The sequence below is a fragment of the Leptopilina heterotoma genome, unplaced genomic scaffold (assembly GCF_015476425.1).
Source record: "Leptopilina heterotoma isolate Lh14 unplaced genomic scaffold, ASM1547642v1 Lhet_11, whole genome shotgun sequence".
Taxonomy (NCBI): Eukaryota; Metazoa; Arthropoda; class Insecta; order Hymenoptera; family Figitidae; genus Leptopilina; species Leptopilina heterotoma.
Genome location: NW_025110829.1, coordinates 4,789,400 through 4,805,406, shown reverse-complemented (window position 1 = coordinate 4,805,406; position 16,007 = coordinate 4,789,400). Strand labels below are relative to the sequence as shown.

Below are 16,007 nucleotides of genomic sequence, written 5' to 3'. Positions count from 1 at the left end.
CAATTCTCTCACAGCTTGAAATTTACGCGTCTTGATCTAAAACCGTTTCACGCTTACTTCCAACACATTTTAGATCACCAAGTTGTACCGCGTTTTACAGTTGGAGCAAGTTTTATTTGCATCAGGCCTGCAATACCTGTTTTCTTGTACGCTAAAAATTTATTGATACTCCTGCGATTTCTGTTACACTGTTTTGTAATAAAGTGGCTAAAGCAAGTGGGTCATGCAAATAGTGCTCGCGGAGAAATAGAGAGAGAGAGATTGTATTAAAGCAGGTCATAGTTTAAATCAATTCCCATAAATATCCAAAAGTAAACATGGAACGGAATATTTGATCCTTGAGGAGAAAATACTCACAACAGTAGTAGGTGTTGTGGTAGTTTTGAAATTGCAAATATCCTTCTAGTATTGATGCTTATCCTAAATCTAATAATATGATGTTCATTAAATATTTATCAAATATTTATTATTTCTTAATTTCTTATTATTTCTTAATATATTTCTCAATTTTTGCCGTATTTAAACCAACACTTTTATTTTTTGAATTCTGACATGACATTTTAATTTAACTATTACGAAATTCGCTATTAAGAAGTTTTAAGCGAATATGGTTGACTTTTTAATTTTTTGTTGGTCATATTGGTTCCGCCATTTGAAATTTTTTAAATCCGACAATAAATTCGATAGCAGGCGACCACATGAAACCAAAACCTAAAACTACTCATAATTCGAATTTGATTTAGTATTTTTCTTTTCACTTTTACTTTAGTATTACTAAAACTCTATTTTATACAGAAAGAAAAAATATCAAATTATGTAAAAGTATTTTGCAATTTCGAAAAAAAGCAAAATTTTAATATAAAACATATCCATCCAACTTTAAAAAAAACGTACACTACCGTCGGAAATTATCGGTACGGCTGCACGTGCATGGTCCAAAAACATACCAATCTTTAAATCACGATATTTCTGTAAAAATAAGTCCTGGAAAATTAACAAATTCGAAAGCTTATAATATTCTAGGTTAAATGATTACATAATTAAAAATTTTAATTTACAGAAAGATTTTAGAAACCGTCAAATTTGAAAAACAAATTAAAAAATGGATCGTTCAAGTCTCTTCTTTAATTTAAGGCCAAAAGAGTTCAAAAATCTTATTCGGTTCACGAGATATCATTATAAACTTCCGAGCATGTTTTTTGACAAATGCATTGAATTAGTCAATTTTGTACGGATTTTGACTGAAAATGCTCGACGTTTATAATGATATCTCGCGAACCGAATAAGATTTTTTTAACTTTTTTGGTCTTAAATTAAAGATGAGACTTGAAGAATGTCAGCTATATGTTTTAAATTTAGTCTGCAATTTTTAAAAATTATGCCAAAGTTTAAAAAATAGCCAAAAAAATTTTCATTTTTAAATTTTGTTTTCAAATTTGACGGTTGCTAAAATCTTTTTGTAATTTACTAAAATATTTATTTATGATTATAAGCTTTCGAATGGTACATTTGTTAATTTTCTGAGATTTATTTTTACAGAAAAATCGTGATTTAAAGATTGGTATAAAATTTAATAAATTTTATATTTAATATTAAATATACGTATTAATGAAATTTTAATGTAACTTTCATAAATGTTATATAACATTTTTTAAACTTTAGTATATTTTATATCAAAATTTTTCTTTGTTGCATTTTCTTCTGAAATTTTAAAATACTTTTATGAAATTAAATACTTATTTTCTATCTGAGTAGTATTTTTTTTAACAAAAGATCACATTTTTTATGGCTGAAATACGAAATTATTGTTATTTTAAAAACCAAAAATTATGGAAAATTTCATTTTCTCAATTTTTTGTTGAAAGACATTCTTTTTTTTTAACCAAAATATTTCAAATTCGAATTTTTTATATATTTTATATGTTTTTTTGACCTCAAGAATTAAAAAAACATATTTTCATTTTATGAAATAATGAAAAAATAAAATAAATTGATCGAAAAAAATCTCCATGAGGAAGCATAGAATTAATAAAATAAACACAGTGAATTCATTTTTTCATTGGTCCTATCAAATTTACCTAATATCTATAAATAACAGAGTTTTTCTAAGGATATCAAATTAGACTGGGTATAGGAAAATGTACCCACTGGAGTCTCTGCTAAAAAATTGAATTTATCGAAATATTTCATTCGAACAAAGATTTAACAAGGATCTGGGAAACTTTCATAGTTTTTATCAGAAACCTTCTTGCATAATTGAAGGAATAGAACAAATTCTGCGCAAAATACTATAAAAAAATAATTTCTGAAATTTTGATTTTTGAATGAATTAGAAAAATGAATTTTGTTTCCGAAAGTATTATTTCATTTACAAATTTGGTACTTATTTATAATTCTAAACCAACTTCTCATTTATTAATACTTTTTGGATCCGTTAGAAAAATTATCTTCCCTCCAATAAAGTTTCATTATTATACACTTCCTCCCTCTTTATTTTTCTCTCTTGCTTTTTCCTCTTGAGATTCTCTCGGAGAGAATCGCCGTTTGAATTCCAATCCATTTCCAACATCAGTTTAGCATCGTTGCATAAACAAATTGTAATTATCGTTTATCCAGTGCATATCATCCAATGTATATAGTGATATTTACGTGTAGGGAGTTGGTGTTTGTGTATACGTATACGTGTCTATGTACAGTATATAATGATGGAGTGTCATTTTCCGCAGTTTCTTTCGCTAGAATTCTCGCACGAACGCGATACGCAACCACGCGAACACATTTTGCTTAGTTATTCTTTAACCGTTAAACGGAATGTCGAGCGACCTCAGGCCAATATCCGCACTCGATGGACGATAATACTTCCTATTTCTTGTGGCCTCGCTTCGCGTTTCTTTTCTCCTCAACAGCATAAACACAAGAGAAGAGACGCCAATGGCAGAGGTATATATATAGGAGAAAACTGGTAATATTAAAACGTGTTATAAATGGTGTAGAATGGGATTTGTAAAGGCATCATCCGGAAATACGGAAAATAGTCTATATTTCGTGCAAAACGGGGAAAAAAGGGAGAAAAAAAATCCCCTTGGAATTTTGTAACAAGCTGCGTATTAATTCTCTCTTTACATGCAATATTCACTTTTTTCTCATTTTTTTCCTTGTTTTTTTTTTATTTCAGAAAACAGAAATGCAGAAAATAATTCTAATAAATGTGATTCTTTAATAAGTACAAGAAACATTTTCGAAATACTTTTCTTTTCTTGATTTTTTCCTCTTGCTACCAAAAGGAAACAATATTTCAGTTTTTGTCTTTTCTTGTATATATATAAATATAATAAAATTTTCTCCCTTGCATATGGCGAAGAACATTTTAACATTCTAAAGTTACAGTACCTTATAAAATGGATTGGTACACGGTTAACCGTGTACCTTCTACATTCATATGCAAATTTCCCAGCTAATAACGATTTCGTATGTAGATCCCTGTTTAGTAACAATAAAAGTTTAAGTACAATACGTTTACTACATGCTGAATTATGTTCTTTGAATGAAAATTGGTGGAATTAGGAAATAATTCATTTATGCTTTTTGCAACTTTGATAAAAATACGTATAACTTCGTCTATATTAAAACAAACTTTTCACTCTCGTTTCCTTTGTATTGTTTTCGTCCAATAAAATAAAAAGGTTTTTTTTACAAAAAAAAAATTAACAAAAATTGAAATTATTTAAAAATTGTAATTTGAAAAAAATAGAATTGAGCAGAATATTATTAAAAATCCACTAAGTAAAATAAAAATACACTTTTTATTTTCATCACTAAAACATTTAAGCCATAACACCAAAAATTTGATGAAAAAAATGGCTTATTATTTATCAAGTATAAAAGTAAAAAAAAAAAGAATTAAAAAATTGAAATTAAAAGAGTGAAATTTAGAATGATAGAAGAAAGTAAAATAGAAAGTAAAGAACAAAAGGAAAAACACTTGGTGAAAATGATGAAAATAAATAAAAGTTTTAAACAGAAAATAACAAAGTAATTCTTTAACGAGAGCAGTTAACAGTTACTCAAAAAATTCAGTTAAAGACGAATTGGGAGGTCGTTGCAAGAAAAAAGACAACCGTTCGTTTCCTCAAGTTTTTTTTGTCGTGAACGCTTTCAATGTCCTTGCTGCATTTTTCACCGTCTCAACATTGAACCCATTTCGTGCATTTTTTTCTGTTTAATAATTATTTATTATCAATTGAATAGCAATTTTTTTATTTTGTAAATGAAAATTAAATCTTATAGTTGCCTACTATTTTTTAGACTTTATGTTTATTTAATAAATTTTTATTTCTTCTTCTATTTACTTATCAATCTAAGATATAAAAGTTATTTATCAAATTTACTAATTTTTTAAAACAGATACTCCAATTATAATAATTTTTCACGCTCCAAAATCAACAGTCTGCCTACCAATACAACAGTAAAAAAAAGTGACAAATTTAAATAAACGAGGAACTTTTTCTTCGCGCTTCTTTCGATCAATTAAGATTTCGAGACATCATTCTGGACACCTGCGGATCCTCAGATTTTTTTTCGTTCCTCTCTTTCTCTTTCTCTCCACTCAGACAAAAATTCTCTGAATACAATCTTTCCGCGCGATTGGTACAAAGTTGACACGCGATTTTTTCGCAGAGCAAAAAAGAAGATTAAGAAAAAAAAGTCGTGCGATGGAATGTGAACAAATTAGACGTCTTGAGGATGACTGAAGGTGACTATTTTAACGAGTAGGAAGTAAAAGGGTATGATGAGCAGGGGAAGGGTAAGGGGGGCTAGGAGAGGGGAAAATAGAGAAAGAGTGAGGAAGGGGTTATGTTGGGGGAGGAGGACGAGGGGGGGAAGATAAGATGAGATGAAAAAGAGAGAAATCGGTAACAGGCTTAGCCGATCGAAAACCGGCAGTTTCAGTAGTGTTGTAGAGGCGATCGGACTGTGCGTACCGTTCTGTCCTCCTTAGGCACTTCTTCGTTGCGGTTGCCTCCTCAGACGTTGTCGGTCGCTCAAGGAAGAGTCACGGTTTTTCAGGTACAGTACCTATTTCGCGATCGTTGGTCTTTGGATTATTTTAAAAGCAGTAAAAAAAAAATTTTTTTTTAAAAGCGGACTAAAAAGTGTCAATTTGTGTTTTTGATTTTAAAATAATAGTGCAACGAGATTTGTCTAGCAAGGATTGCAATACAGTTTTGTAAAAAAAAAATTTTTCCAAGTGACTTAATTCAATTGAAATTGATTTTCGATAAATCGCTCGCGCGCTCGGTTATTTAATGGTGATTTTTTCGAAGAATTTTGTTTTTTTAGTTCTCGCTTTTTTTAAATTATAAAAGAGGGGGTGAAATATTTTATACCGGAAATTCCTTGAAAGTTATCCAAGCTATTTGCATTCTCGTCGTTGTTGCGCAAACGCCTCGCACACAAAATACACTTGCATCAGCAGGTGCTTCCGTCCGCACAACTCCAACAGGCAGTCATCTCAATCAAGAAACAGCCCCCGTATGTATGTATACGTCATCCCAAGGACGTATCGTGTTTCGAGTTATGCACTTTGCTTGCGGTCAATGGCATGAAATTATCTTTACGCACCAGTGATCTGCGGCCAATTATTGTCGGTGCACGAATACTTTCTTTTTCTCTCGAGTGCGCAATTGTTTGTCAGAGAAAAATAAAGCCCTTGGCTCTAGGTTTTCTTTTAGACGATGGGGTTTTTTTTTTGGTCTATGATGTCTTGACCAAAAGAAAATTTGTTATTGTTTATTTTATTTCTTTAAGGAGGGATTTTTTTAACCATCCTCTGATTGTGTTTTGGAGAAAACATGAGAATATTGGTCGCAGATTGCTCTTTGGGGAAAAGGGAAATTTTTGAAGGAAAATAATTTGTTTCCTAATCTCGAGAAATTTTGGAAAAATAAATTTTAGCACTCTTGAAAAATTTTAACATTCAAAAAAGTTGGAAGTAAAAACAATTGCGTCGAGAAAGTTTTACTATAAAATGAAGAATTATTTTATCAAAATATATATTTTAAAAAATGTGTTCTATTCCGAAAATAATATAATTGTTTTAAAATTATAAACTGTCCTTAATCTATATAAAATTATTGAGAGCAAAGGGAAAATATTCTTCGACTAAGAAATTTTCCTATTTAAAAAATATCAATCATTTTTAGTTTAAAATTATTTTGAACCAATGTTTATCGAAATTATCAGATTGTTTACGCTCAAAGTCAGTCGATAGTAAATTTAACTTGTAAAAGATGACTACAATTTAAATTGGTTTTAAATAAGAAATTTTTAAGTTTAGTGACTGTATTTTAAATAAATTTTTACCTTATCACTTCTCTCGAAAGAATTTTTCTTTTTTTGTAATTTAGATTAAGAAACGTCAAAATTAAAATTTTTCTTGAAATTTACAGTTTAAATATTAAAATTTTGTCCCTAAAGTGTTGAATAAAATTTATAAAAATATTTTAAAGTTAAAATTTATTAAATTATTGTAAATGTGCTGAAATTTGTTAAAAAAATTTAATTCGTTACAAATTCTAAAAGTTGATTGAAATATTTATACTTTAAAGTTGATAAAATTTATAAAAATTATTAAAATTTTATCAAAACTTAAAATTTGTTAACAACGTTAAAAATTGTCAAAAGTGTTAAAATTCTATTATTAGTGCGTTAAAAATTGTAAATAGTATTGCCAACTTTTAATAGTGTTGAAAATTGTTAACAATGCTATAAATTATAAAGAGTGCTAAAAATGAATAAAACCTAAAATTTCAACATTATGTTGATATTGTTAAAAATTGTTTGCTCGTTAAGTGATTAAAAAAAGCAATTGAAACAACATTGAAATTTATTAAAACTGTTATATTGTAACAAGCAGAATGTTTTTCCAATAATTATATGAAAATTTCCCCACTCTCCAAAGAGTTAATGAGCGAAATAAATTGATATTTGTGGAATAAATTTTATTGAATTGTTAAAAAGATCGAGTAGATTTTAAACGAAATTGCCGTGCAGATTTTAATCTGTATAATTGAAACTATAGTGAAAATTCATAATGAATGCTTATATTCATTTTGCAATATTATTTTACGAAGTTATCTTTTCCCACTTTGTTTCCTGTTTCAAATTTTAATCAACTTGTGGTAAAAATGTCACTTCATTGTGAAAATATCACGAAACCAAAAATATGGTTTTTCAAATATTTATATATAAAATTAAGATTTATTTATATATTTTCATGGTTAATAATTATTCAATTTTAGAAATTTGTCGATCAAAAATTCATTTTTTACTTTTTACAAGTATTTTTTTAATAATAAAAGTTTTTTTAAATTAATTTATTTTAGTTTTCAACATTTTTCCAAATTTTTTTTTCTTTAAAAATATATTTTTTTAAACTATATTCGTTAAAAAATTAATTTCCTATCGTTGACATTTGGAAAAATTTTAAAACGTGAATTTTTTTTTATAAAATTTCACCTTTTTCTAAATTTTATAGAAAATGTCTATCAAACAACATGATGTAAAATGTAAAATCAAGTATATTTTTAAAACTGTAGAAAACAATTCGAAAATATAAATTAAATGTCAGAAAACAATTTCAATTTTCAATGTGTCATCAAAGTTTTTCGAAACGATTTTTATTATAGGTTTTGAAATATAAGTCGCTTACATACTTTTTGACCCCATCTTGCGAGAGAAAAATGTTCTCTTAGTGAAACTTTTTGTATATTATTTTTTGCATGAAAGCGAAATATAAAAAATAATCAAAATTCTCTCACTTTTTATTTTGAAGTCAGTAATTATTTATTTAAAACAAGATTGAAAAAAACCTCCCGGAAAATTGGGATTTATAATTAGAAAATACTTGCTTATAATTTAATTTTACGGGCACTAAGCACACAAATTCACATAAGAGGAATTTACTTGCCTGAACTAGAGCAATGTTCTTGACAGTGTTGTATTGAGTTAATGAAGCGACTATAATTATCAGTAATTAAATGCTTATAATTACAATAGCCTAGCAGAAGTAATTAATGAAATTCTATAAAGACAAATTGATTTTTTTTGCTTTACTTTTGAAACAATATAAACTAGAGACTCAATAAATGACATATTAATTTTCCTATAGAGAAATTTTCTACTAAAAACTTTTAATCTGCAAATGTTATAAAATAAAAATTTTTTTTTAAATTTGTTTGAAAAATTTTATTTTTCTAAAAAATGTTTTAAAAATTTAATGTTTTTAATAAAGTACTCTTTCTAGATTCAATTTTTTGCGGGAACAGATGTTTTTTATATTTTTACTATTCGCGTTTTAAAAAATTGAGTGATGTCAAAAGCAGCAAGTGTTAATTATCGAAAAAAATCCACACGCATACTTAGCGTTTAGTTGAGATATTAAACGTATTAATATTCACATGAAGAACATTAGCAACTCACGAAGTTGTATCTTTGTCCATATTCCTCTCGCAACAAGATACAAAGTGTATTTATACAGAGTGTCGAGGGGCGAAAACTTGCGATTAATTTCTCGTTTATTTTACTCGCTCACTCTCGACACGAAGTAAAGAAGATGAGCTCTTGTTTGCCAGGTCGAATAAATATTTGCCCATTTTTTTTTTTTTTTTTTTTTTTTTTTTTTTTGTTGAAATACATTTTTGTAAGAGAGAAAATTTTATTCACCCATTAGACGAAAAAAATAAAGATTGATTTAAAAATTTTTTTCGTTTCTTTTTTTCAGATCAAAAAACGAATAGACAAATAAACAAAAGTGAAAAATAATCACAATGACGACGAAAAACACGAGATGTCAATTTTCAACGAAATTCCTTCTAACAATGTACATTGTCTTCATTGGCGAAACGAAAATTGTCGCCGCTGGTCTCACTACTGCCTCGGAACCATCGGCAGTTTCCGGTCCAGACTACACTGGACCATCGGCTGGTTCCGATGAGTGTGATTCTGAAATGGTTGGCTTCGAATTGGTCACCGGTTATGTCTACACGGCACCAACAAACATGTTGGAATCTATACCAGGCAGTCTGATGCTCACAGACTGTCTGGAGACATGTCAAGGAAACGAATCCTGTCAAGCTGTCAACTACGAAACCGGTCTCTGTGTTCTATTCAACTCCAATGCAGACAGCAATCCCGGTAAGTTGAAAATTTTCTATATTTATTATTTCTCGAAAAAAAGGAGGGAAAAAACAAACTTTTCTCTATAATGGTATCAATAGTTTTTTAAGAAAATGATAAGAAAAAGTTTTTTTGGACCAAGTTTTATCATTTTCACGCAAAAAAGAAATGTTTTCTATGAGTAACGATCTTTGAGAAAATTATTCTCTACTTTCTTCTTTTTAATTTTAAAGATCACGATCATATTTCCAGAGAGGAATGACTTTGAACTTTTTTTCCTGTTTCATTCTGAAACTGTTATGAATGAAAAGTAAAATTTTTTTAAACCTTAAATAAGCGTAACAAATAAATCAGAATTGTAAATTCTACTTTTGATTTTATGACTAATGATTTTCAGAACTGAAAAATTTAGTTGTGGAAAAACTTCGATTGCCTATGACAAGTTTAAAATTTAAATATTTGCCCAGGCTTGATTTGTAAATAAATATTGTTTATTTCTGGTTAATAATAATTCTAAATTTCGAATAGTATAATAGATATTTTAATAAATAAGATAATATTAAGAAGGAAATGAAAGAAAAATTTAAATAAAAGCTCATTTTTTATGATCGAAATAAAAAAATCAAAAATAGCCATTGCTATTGATTGATAATAATTAATTCAAATTTCTCCATTCACTTTGAAATATTATCGAATGCAGAATCATAAATCGTAACATTTACTTCTTCAGGGAATTCGAAAGATAATTTAAAATGACCCAGAGGAATGATAATCTGCTCTCCTCTCGAGGCTAAAATTAATCATGAGATAATTTATTTTGAGCCAAAAGGAAAGGGGATTCATTAAAGGTGAAAATTATTTAAATGCACCAGTTTAAAAAGTTTATTGTGCTCGAGTCAATATTTGCAAAAATATTGACCTGAATCGGAAAAAACACTCAATTTTTTTCACCAAATCCCCCTCTTTTTTTCTCTCTCTCTCTCTTTTTCAGCCCTCAGCAATAAAGAATTAATAATTCACAAAAAAAATTGATGTAAAACGAGGTGTGTGCGAACATTTTTCAACTCGTAAACTTTTGACGCAGTAAAAAACAATAACGACAAATGATAAACAAAAATTGAAATACACGTTTTGTTTTGTTTTATGAAAAAAAAATTTTTTCATATAGATCATAAAATGATAAAAAAATATTAAAACACATCTACAACAAATAAAATATATCATTAATTACACGTTCTACGATATATAAACAAGCATTCGTATATATACTTAACCGGGTTCAATGATGCGTAGATGAAAAATTAATTTTAATGAGGAATTTACTTAATTACCATAATCATCTTATCTAATGCAAAAGAGTGTCTAAATCTTGTTATAACTAGTAATACTTCAAACGAGTTTTAAAACATTACCAAAAGAAAAAGAAAAACAAAAATTGGAAATTTTATTTTTCTACATGAAAAAAATAATCTTGTACGCTATATAGAAAAAATATAAATCGTCTTTCAATGTTACGTATAGTTTTAATTATTACTATTACATTTTGATTAAGCTATTTTCAATATACCGTTAAGAAAAATAAAAAAAAAAATTTGTTCTAGTATATGTAACAGAAAAAGTTGTTCATCAGCTAAACATGTAGAGATATATCCAGTTTCTTTTTAGTACGGGTTTACAAAATTGATATCATAAAATGATTAATAAGGAGAAATTGATGACAGACAGTCAAAGCAAAAATTATTGAAACTCCATGTTTTGTTCATTTTCAAATCTAAAAGTAATTTTTAATATAAATGCCTATTAAGAAAAGTGTAAGAATTTCTATTATTTGTTACTTTAATAACTGTTAAATAAAAGTAAAATTCGATGAAAACTTCTGATAAAAATGAAACTTTAGACAATATGCAATTGAATTTATTTTAAAGAGGAACTGTTATAAAATATTTTTTCTATTAATAGGTAATTAAAAAATATTTTATTTTTTATTTTCAATAATATTATTGAGCAAGAATTTTACTTGAAAATTCTTAAAATAATTGAATTTTGCAAATTTGCAGTTGCAATTTATTTTTATGAATAATTCAATTCCAAATAGTTCTCAATTAAAATGTACGAAAGTTAGAGTACCTGGTGAAAAATGTTTTTAAATTGTTATTTATTAATTTATTATTTGTAATTATATTTAATTAGGTTTTTGTTAATTTAAATTAAATATTCATTTAAAAAATTGATTCTGAAAATAATTTTTATTTACTCTCTAATAAATTTGAATTCGTAAAACTGTTTACTAGTTTGAATTAGTGACTGAATTTTTGCCTTGGAATTAGTAAATTTTACAAATAAATTAGTAGAAATTAGGTACTATTTATTAGTAAAATATACTGATTCAAAAGCAAAAAATCCATCACTAATTCAATTTATTAAACATTTTACTAATTGAGATTTTAAACAAATATAATTAAAAGTTTTTAGAATAATCCATTTGAATAATAACAATTTATGATATGCATATTTAAATTTATTTAAAGCATTTTTTATAGCTGGTTGGAGCTAGCAGTCGCACTCAGCACCAATCCATAGGCGCCATCAAACTTAGTAATCTATTTAATGAAATTAATAAATAAGAACTTACTAAATTTCTTATTTAGTGGTTATTGATTATCAAATAACAATACATTAAGTATTACTAAATTTGATAGAGAGGCATATGTGACCGGGTCTGAGAAAAGGGACCTACTTACCAAAAAATCGATTTTTTTTATGATGGTTTCTTATAGTTTAAGGTCCTAGAAATACAATGCAATCAGTCCTGATTGTTAAAAAATTTTTTTTGCAATTGTTTAAACAAATTTAAAAAAAAAATTTTTTTAAATTTTTTTTTTGGAAAATATAAGTAATTTTAAGACAAAATTACTCTTGGTTGTCTAAGTGTCAAGAATATTCCCCCTAAATCTTAAATTGAATGCCTAAACCATTTACAAAAAATTCGACTTAATTCCTCGAAGATGATCCCCAAGTATACCCGTCATCGGCAACCTGGTTGTGCAAGTCAAAAAATAACAATGGATTATTGTAGAGTTCAGAATTATTCATTATTGTATCAGTTCTGAACTTGCATAAAAAATTTCAGACCTCTAGGACATCCGGAAGTCTTTTAAATTAATTTTGAAAATTCCATAATTTCACTTTTGCAAAGTAAATTGTTTATAACAATTACAGGGTTGTTTGAACAATTATTTAACCATGAAAATTGTATTCAGCATAAAAAAATACATCATCAGCATCAAAAATACAACACTCATCATGTTAATTTAAGATGTAAAATGTTTCAAGAAATCTAATTTATTTGGATAGAAAACTTTAAACGCGTTTTTCTCGAACAGTTGATTTTGGTAAGTAGGTCCCTTTTTTCAGACCCGGTCACATATTAGTGCGATTGACGCCTAAATATTGGTGCTGAGTACAACTGCTAGCTTCAGCCGGCTATTTTTTGTATATCTAATCATTTTTAAAGTTAATCAGAATATTTTTTAAAGCCAGGAAAAAGTCAAAAATTTAATTTTTGTTTTTCTCCAATTTTAAATTGGAGAAAAAACAAAATTAAATTTTTAAGCCAAACTTGGTTTTGAATGGATGTAAAACTAAATTGTAAAATAGTAATAAGGTTAATTTTTTACTTGTCTTCCTATCAAATGTTTTCTTAATAATTTTAATTAGTCAGAATTAATAAATATTACATTTTAATTTATCAAATGAATTTTTAAATAGTTTAAAGTGTAAAAAATAAAATTTCTTACACTTTTTCTAACATCCCCTTTAATTAAAAAATTTCTCTTTTATTTGAAAATACGAAAATAAAGAACTAAACTAACTTTTTTGACTCGCCATCAAATTTTTTCTAAAGATAATATTTTAAACGAATTTTCTAAAAAATAAATCGTTATCAATATTCCCAAAGACTTAAGGGGGCAGATATTGCTTTTCGTTATATGTATATATGTGTGTATACACAGAAGTAGAAAAGGAAGTGTGCTGCAAGTGAAATGTGTGTTCTCGTCGATTTGCCCATGCGACAGAAAAGGGATTCTTGAGTTGGGATTGTCGATTCCCTGAGTCCATCGAACTTTATTTAAATTTTCCACAAATACGATGACACACTATGCCGCTCTCTTTCCCCAACATGAACGAAAGTTGATTTTCCTGCATGAAGCGTTCAAGAGAGAGAGAGAGAGAGAGAGAGAGAGAGAGAGAGAGAGAGAGAGAGAGAGAGAGAGAGAGAGAGAGAGAGAGAGAGAGAGAGAGAGAGAGAGAGAGAGAGAGAGAGAGAGAGAGAGAGAGAGAGAGAGAGAGAGAGAGAGAGAGAAAGAGGGAGAAAAGGGAGGATTGAGAGTGCGAATACTCGGGAATCAAGAGAGGAGGGTGACAAGGGTCCCGGGTTAGACATCGAGAAGCAGGAAAACGATTTTTCGCCTGATTCCCGAACCACTGAATCACCGCTATATATTATGTGCCAGATTCGCCCTGTAACAACTGAGCTGTCAATTTTCCCCGTCGAGAAAAGAAAAAAGAGTCAATACGAAATTCGAATTTCAATAAGTGAAGTGCTCCATCCTGAATTATTTATAAGCCAACTGACAATCAAGCAACTTGAAAATGATTATATTACTTCGTGTTAATGAAACTAATATTGAGTTTCAAAAAGCCGTTGAACATGCTCTACTTTTTTTTTTTTTTTTGCTTAATTGTCAATTCAAAATGCAAATATTAATTCAAATTGAAAAATTAATGCAAATTCAAAATTAAATTTCAGCGGATTTTCATTATTTTTAATCGAAATAATGCTACTGATTCTACTAATTGTAACTAATTGTAGATTAGATTGTTTGCAATTTAAAGTTGACAGGTTTCAACCATAAATAGCTATACTTTTTTTTACCTATTTCAATATTTAGTAGTAGGGTGATGTGGGGTGATGTGCAACGTTTTTTTTCGTTGGACGAAAAACATGTCAAATAATTAAATTTTTAAATATTTCAAAATTGAATGACTTAGAGGCATTCCCAGGCGCGAAAGACCAGTGCTGACGATGGGTTGAAACTTGACTGAGTCTTGAACGCCCAGCGTGGGTAACCCAGAGTTGAAGCAGTCTTTATATCATTGTCACTCAATATTGGTTCAGCATGGGACACCAATGTTCGTCCTATGCTCGATTTAACACTTGGTCAATCTTCGTGAGTGGAGCTTCAACATCCAGTCTTTATTCAAGCTTGAATCAATCTTGATAGTTTATTGATTACCGTGTGCACTTATAACAATATTAGATATAAATATTTATAAATTATTTAATATTAAAATATTATTTCTGATAATTTTTAGTAATTTTTTATACTATTTAAAAATTATTATTATTAATTATTATTAAATAATATAATAAGTATTATTATTATTGTTATTAAGATATCAATTGGTAAATAAATATTAATATTTATTTAGTGTATAATATTTATATTAATTATATAAGATTCATATCAATAAAGTTAAATTATTATATATTATTTTTTTTCTTGCACAGTGTCAAATTATTATTTCAAAGTTCAAGAGTTTCGTTTATCTGAAAAATTTTCAGTGAAAAAAATGTTCATTAGGTAGTAATAAATATTTATGCCTAGTAGTTTTACACTAGGTGTAACTGTTTACTGAATATTATCAAAAATATATTTTTCGTCAAACGCGCGCGACTAAACACAAATAACCTTGAGACGTTGCGATTGTCGTGCTCCCACCATCCCATCTACTCAATGCTTTCCCCTCATGACGTCACAGGCGGGGAGTGCATTGAGTAGATGGGATGGTGGGAGCACGACAATCGCAACGTCTCAAGGTTATTTGTGTTTAGTCGCGCGCGTTTGACGAAAAATATATTTTTGATAATATCCCGTGTAGAAATTTCCCCATTTGTCCCTATCTCTAGTAGGGACCTCGCTAGATTCTGACTAGAATCTCTAGTCTAGAAAAACTAGTCGGGCTTCAATCAAATTCTAGTTAGATAATTCAGACTGGAAAAAACTCACTAGGACCTTATCGATTTCAAACTAGACAAACTAGTGTAAAAGTATGACATACATAAATTATCTTTCTATAGATATAAATAATTCAGATTAATAGATAGAAAAACTTACTAGCATTATTTATTAAAAAATTTTGCATATTATTTAATTATTTAATTTTTTAACATTTTTTAAACAAAATTTTAAATATTGTAGAATATTTTTACAAAAAATTCCAATAAAGCAATTTTATTAAATAAAAATCTTTTATTTAATATGTAAATTAAAAGAATAAAACATAAATAAATATTAATTATGTGGGTATAACTAATTTTTATTACCTAAATATTGTAATATTATTCGTAAAAATAATTTTTTTTTAAAAAGATATGTATGTGCAATTATACTTTAAAATGTTTTTCACAATTAATGCAAGTATTTAATAATAATTAAAAAGATGCTATAATATTATAATTACAATAATAAATTGAATAATATAATTATAATAATTATAGTAAATATAAAAAGCACTGCAATTAGTAATGTTTAATTTTTCAATAATGTCATAATTAATTATTATTAACTATCATTAGGAATGCAGAGTTAAATAAGAGTGATGAATAATAACTCCCTAAAATTCAAAATATTATGAATTAATTATATCTATAACGTTATTGAAAAATTAAACATAACTAATTTATTACATTACTTTTATATTTTTATATTTACTATAATTGTTTTAATAAATAATAATAATAATAAATAATATATTACAATATTTAG

At 27.4% G+C, this 16,007-nt stretch overlaps 1 protein-coding gene across 4 annotated transcripts in view; it reads left to right on the top strand.

The window, feature by feature from the left end:
* The window catches only part of LOC122504403, a 361,846-nt gene that overhangs the window by 186,846 nt on the left and 158,993 nt on the right, over positions 1–16,007 (top strand). Inside the window, exons 1-2 of one of the 4 annotated variants that reach the window (XM_043615520.1) lie at positions 4,918–5,067; positions 8,783–9,195. In XM_043615520.1, coding sequence (XP_043471455.1) covers positions 8,829–9,195 — 367 coding nt within the window. In that variant the 5' untranslated portion in view covers positions 4,918–5,067; positions 8,783–8,828. Of the gene's footprint in view, positions 1–4,917; positions 5,537–8,782; positions 9,196–16,007 lie in introns of those variants that run through there. The other 3 variants (XM_043615504.1, XM_043615510.1, XM_043615525.1) reach the window with 3 other exon arrangements.